At 35.2% G+C, this 6,000-nt stretch overlaps 1 protein-coding gene across 4 annotated transcripts in view; it reads right to left on the bottom strand.

The window, feature by feature from the left end:
* Positions 1–2,386: 2,386 nt before the first annotated feature.
* LOC130844211 (putative COBW domain-containing protein 7) overlaps positions 2,387–6,000 on the bottom strand; it is a 41,279-nt gene continuing 37,665 nt past the window's right edge. The window contains exons 12-14 of one of the 4 annotated variants that reach the window (XM_057720461.1): positions 5,851–5,916; positions 3,299–3,428; positions 2,387–2,791 (exon numbers count right to left, since the gene is read on the bottom strand). In XM_057720461.1, coding sequence (XP_057576444.1) covers positions 2,685–2,791; positions 3,299–3,428; positions 5,851–5,916 — 303 coding nt within the window. In that variant the 3' untranslated portion in view covers positions 2,387–2,684. The remainder of the gene's footprint in view (positions 2,792–3,298; positions 3,429–5,850; positions 5,917–6,000) is intronic. The other 3 variants (XM_057720460.1, XM_057720459.1, XM_057720458.1) reach the window with 3 other exon arrangements.

The following is a 6,000-nucleotide window of genomic DNA, read 5'->3' as shown; positions in this document are numbered from 1 at the left end:
ATTCAATGCAATCCCAGTTAAAATTGTAGCAGCCTTTTTCAAAAAACTGACAAGTTAATGATAAAATTTATATTGAAAGCAAAAATACCTAAAATAGCTGTAACAACTCTGAAAAAGAAAAACAAGATTGGAATACTTACGCTACCTAATTTCAAAACTTACTCTAAGGCTAAAGTTATCAGGACAGGGTGGTAGTGCCATAAGACAGACAATGAATCAAAATAATGTCCATGAAAACACACACACACATGCACGCGCACACATGCACACACGCCAAGAGATTTTCAGCCAAGGTGCAAAAAGCTTATTCAAAGGGGAAAAGAGTTTTCAAGACATAAAGATGGCACAATTAACCTGAAATGGATTGTGATGCTAACTGTTAAGAACTCAAATTATTAACTTCCTAAAAGAAAACATAAGAAAGATCTTTGTGACATTGGGATTATCAAAAAGTTCTGAAACAGCCCCCTTCACCCCCACCCACCAAAAAAGACACCTCTCCACAGAGAGGCTTTTCATGCCCACTCATTCTAAAGTCAGTTTTAATTTTTAGGAGCCTTCTACAGGTACCTCATATTTTCTCATTTATTTATGTCCCTCCACTGCAACGTAAGCAATACAAATCTGGCTTTTAACCATTATGTGCAGTTTCAGCCCCAGCACTAATGCTGGGTAAACTTGCAAGCTCTCAATAAATGTTTTTTTTTTTTTTTTTAAGAAATGTATTCTATGCTATGCTATGAATTTCTGTGCAGCAGTTAAAGACATAGTTATATGCACTGTCATGGAACGATCTAAGACATCAGTTTTTTTTAAAAGAGCAAACTGTATTATAATATGTAAAGAATGATTTTTTTTTTTTTTTTGGCACACGGGCTTAGCTGCTCCGCAGCATGTGGGATCTTCCTGGAGCTGGGATCGAACCCGTGACCTCTGCATTGGCAGGCGGATTCCTAACCACTGCGCCACCTAGGAAGCCCAAGAATGATTTTTTATTTAAAGCACACATTATAAAAATAAAACCTTTCCTTGAGGATATTTATGGCAAGTTTTTAAGTCTTCTGCAGAAATTCCTTACATTATAGCTTTATTATTGGAAAATAGTTCACTCTGGGAAACAATGTAAACCATAACGTGTACATAAGTGAAAAGAAACATCTAAAAGGATAGATGTTAAACGGACAACATTGCTTGCCCAGAAGAAGTGACAGCGACTAAAGGAGAAAGGTCAAGGGAGAATGATTTCATCTGTAATGCTTCAGTTTTTACAACACAAATGTATTCATGCAATACTTCTGCATGAATGAAAAATATTTAAATTGTTAGGAAGGAGAAAACGCTTATCTATGCTCTGTTGTGGGCCAGGAGCTGAGCTGGGTGCATTACAGACCTATTTAACCCTCACAACAACCTTGAATGTTTGATGTTATCACTGTCCACTTTAAAAGTAAGAAAACTAATCTCAGAGAAAATCCTTTGCCCATGATTATACAGCCAAGAAGCAGCAGAGCTGGAATTAAAGCCCAGATCTGACTCAAAAATCAGCTGACTTTCTATCAGGCAATTTGCTGCCACAAAATAAGCATATTCTCTCAACCACAAATTAATAGATTCAGGAGGCAAATGGATGAATATAGAGACATTATAATAAAAAGGTACAGCGTGCAGGGGAAGGGAGATAATCTAATCAATTAGCCTGCCTCCAAACCACTGGAACCATTCAAGATACAGAGATGTAATTTTGATTTAAAATTCTGAAAAAATATTCCAAAAGTCATTTTGACAGCCTTCTGATATTTAACAACCATTAACTCTTCTTTAAATTCCATTTAATGCCTTTCTCTTACAATTTGAATATAGTTAAGCTGACCTGGCCTTTAGCAGCAATAGGAGAAAAGTAATCCATTGTATACTTACACATCTACCATTTATATAAAGATCGTTAAATTATCAGAAGTTAAATGCAGTTACATGTGAAGTTTTGTATCATCACGTTTTAATTTATAATGAAAAATAAATAAGTTAAAAAAAACAAGATGAATTTAATACCAGAAGTAAAATCTACTTTAAAACTAAAACCTACTCTAAAATTAAAAGCTCTACAATTGAAATCTTCGAAATATACTACAAAGTGAATGGCTGAAGTTCCATTACACTGACTACCAGTAAGGCTTAGAATTTGACTAAGAATAAGTTTCCATTAATTTCTATGATTCAGGTTTCTTCCACTTACAAGTCTCTACCACAATAAACCTTTTATTTCCTTTAATAAAAATGGTGACACTGTTTTATAAAATTTTTGTTATTAACAATAAAATTACATCCATGCAATCAGCTGAAATTCTAAGGAAAATGACAGTTGAAGTTTTACCATTATCATTATTATAACTTCCATAGGTGAGAAATTCAGCATATGTAAACTCCAAACCCAATTCTGAAAAATATGTCTGTGAATCGTCTGTCTACAAAAAAAAAAGTCAGAGGACGTCTTTTATTGTATGAATGCCAAATGTTTTATAATAGTGATTTACTATATTTTACGTATTCTATAAAATAAATACTATTTTAAAGTATACACTGGAACTCATAAGAGAAGTAATGCAAAGAATAGACACTTGAAATAAATCCAATAAGAAACTAATTTCCAATTTTATCATCCAGTCCTTTTGGCGATGCTTCTAGTGTTATGGACAAGCTTGATCTTCTTTGAAATGTGTTGTCCATTGCTTTTCTGTTTCAGTCACAGTAGCTATAAATAGTTGTCTAAGAATATCCTTATCTAAATTCCTGCCTGCAAACAGAACAAAACATGGTATGATTATATTATGCTTATTAACATGACAGTTTACCTAATCAAGTCCAGGTTACTAAATGCTTGGTGATCTTCAGAAATTTACAAAAACAACAGTAATTAGTGATTCCTTCCTTAACTTTCTAATTAAGTCCTTTAGAATCAAACTGGCATTTGGATTAATCACTTTTCTAAAATTATTTGAAGACGGGTAAAAGGTTTAACAAGCTCCTATGATATTATCATATAATTAAGACAAATACATTAATCACAAGCTTATTCATATTTACAAAAGAGGTTCAGATTAACACTGCTTACATAGTGCATTATATCTCCTCTATTTTTTTTTTTTTTTTTGCTTTAGAAATTTAACTGTCCATAAGGGAAAAGAATCTGAAAAAATATATATATGTATGCATAGCTGAATCACTTTGCTGCACACCTGAAAATAACACATTGTAAATCAACTATACTTCAATTAAAAAAAAAAAGTTAACTGTCACTTACCAATAAGGACCAATCGATTTGTTCTCTCACTGTCATCTTCCCAGTTCACTGGCGTCTCCTCCAGATCATATAGCTCGTGGACACCCTGGACGATCACTTGCTGTGGTTTGTCTTTGATGGACACCAGCCCCTGCTCAGAGGAGAATAAGCAATCAGCCACAGTGCGAACTTAAAAGCAGAAACTGAGCACCAATGTTAATGGAGTAATTATTCCTATGCCTTTCTAAAATATAAACTTATAAAGAAGATGCTGTTAAAATTACTTAATTCCAGTTATCTGTGCATTAGAGTTTCCTAAAGCCTCCAATTTTTAAAAAAGGTTTCTGTGTATGATTTCTTTAAAAAACAATCCCTATTTCTAATGATAAAATTAATATATGTATTAGGATGTTTATTTAGTGTTATCACAATGAAAAATTAAAACAATCAAATGATAAAATATGTTATGTATCAAATTCTGATTATTCTTTTAAGGATTTTATACTTGTTTCACAGTTTTAGTGGGAAAATTTGAGAAGTTAAAGGATTTTGGAGATAATCTGTTTTTTGAATGGGTTCCAATAAATGGAGTAGATGATGAAATAAAGGAAAAGGAAAACTATTATATTTATCTGCATAAAATTCACTTTATATTGATTTGCAGCAATGAGGAACAAATGAGCTGATAAACTGGCTCCTCTGGGGATGAAATAATTTCTCTGAAATAATGTCTGTTATATATACTTATTATAAAAATTATATACATATATGTATACATATAAAAACAGTAAGTGACAAACCACTGTCATTCCCTCCACACAATTTTTGTATATTTTTGGTGTATTCATGTATTTTGGGTGTATGTTCTTCCAGTTGTCTTTTCTTGTGCCAAGTTTTGCTTTCTGCTTTTTAAGGTTGAGTTTTAATATGCAACAACAAGCTTTTCAGAAAGAATTACCTAAGCATTAATTTTTTTCTTTTTTTCTTTTTTTGCTGTGCGTGGGCTTTCTTTAGTTGCAGTGAGTGGGGGCTACTCTTCATCATGGTGCACGGACTCCTCATTGCCGTGGCTTCTCTTGTTGTGGAGCTCGGGCTCTAGGCACGTGGGCTTCAGTAGTTGCAGCACATGGGCTCAACAGTTGTGGCACACGGGCTTAGTTGCTCTGCGGCATGTGGAATCTTCCTGGAGCAGGGATCAAACCCATGTTCCCTGCATTGGCAGGCGGATTCTTAACCACTGTGCCACCTAGGAAGCCCTTACCTAAGCATTAATTTTATACTTGTATAAAGACTCTGAAGTGTCAGCTGTTACTAGAGTTCACATTTTAAACATGTTGATTATTATCAGACTAATGCTCTGTTAACACCAAAGAGAAGGAAGTCTATGAAGAGAAAGGCTGTGTTGCCGCAGATGCCCCAGTGTTGCTGTGATGAGAAGAAGGCCAAAAGAAGAACCAAAGAAAGAAGAACCAGAAAAACTGTCACATACCTAAGGACAGAATCCAAACTGGGATGGTGCAGAATGAGGCACTGAACTCTATACAGAGGTCTGGTGGCAGTATTAGTATAAACACCCAAATGGCTGCCTTTCTAGCTAATCACCCCACATTCAGTACTAGGGAATAAAAGCAGTTACAGAATGAAATATGATCTTCTAATTAGGATCACAGAATATAGATGGGGATATAGTCATAGAGAAGCAGCAGGATCCGTCTCAGTTCCTCTGGGAGGGAATGATCTGGGAATAGACTAGGATTTACCTGTGGTGCTCTGCAGCGCCAAACCCAGCACAGGGAGTGAAGAAATCTAAACCTAAATACTTTCTCTGTCACTCTAGTGACCCCAGGAAGTCGGTTGCTAAACAGAGAATCTAGTTACTAACAGTAATGACAACAAATAGTAATAATAAAACCCTATACACACGTCTGGAAACACAAAGAGTAGATACTCAGATGACTGCTGATTGGTTAAGCACACAGCCTAGAACCCACTGCTCCCTGGAAAAAACACCTTTAGTGACATAAGTAGCCAAATGTCAAGTATTATGAATGGGTTTCCAAACATAGATCAAGAATTCTTCTAGTCCTTTGTCACTGTGTTTCACAGTATAACAAATGTTTAGTGTCTGCTAAATGCATCAAGAAGCATAAGGTTCCCCCCACGGCAAGATTGCTGATATTCCTCTGTTAATGAAGCTCTCTTAGAAAAATCAACACAAGAAAACACTGTTTTCTCTGACCAAGCTGTGTGCCAAGGGGAGGAGAGTTTCAACAAGTCAAGCTCATTAGCCAGATAACTGCTCAGAGCACCTGGCAGTAGGGAGCAGGGGGTAACGTTTCAAAGCACACAGGTTGTTTTAGCTGCAACACTCAATGAAGCTGTGCAAATAAATCACGCTTTATGCAATGACTTCCAAAGTTTCTTTTCAGAAATGGAAATAAGGAAAAACGAAAACAGACAAAGATTATTTGGTCTAAAACTAGTGCTTATGTTTAAGACTAAATATGGTTTTGTGTAACAGCCAAGAAAGGGACTTTGTGCAAAAGTATAAAACTGTAAGTTGTGTACCGCACCTTTAGCCGTATGACCTCCATGCAGTCGTCATCTCTGTTTCTCACATTCTTTTCCCACAGAAGATTCTGTATCAAGTGATATACTTAGTAAGATCAACCACTGCTCATAGTAACAACTACATGACAAAACAATTGACTGATAGATCATTA

The sequence above is a fragment of the Hippopotamus amphibius genome, chromosome 2 (assembly GCF_030028045.1).
Source record: "Hippopotamus amphibius kiboko isolate mHipAmp2 chromosome 2, mHipAmp2.hap2, whole genome shotgun sequence".
Classification (NCBI taxonomy): Eukaryota; Metazoa; Chordata; class Mammalia; order Artiodactyla; family Hippopotamidae; genus Hippopotamus; species Hippopotamus amphibius.
This window is presented reverse-complemented; position numbering and strand designations above follow the sequence as displayed.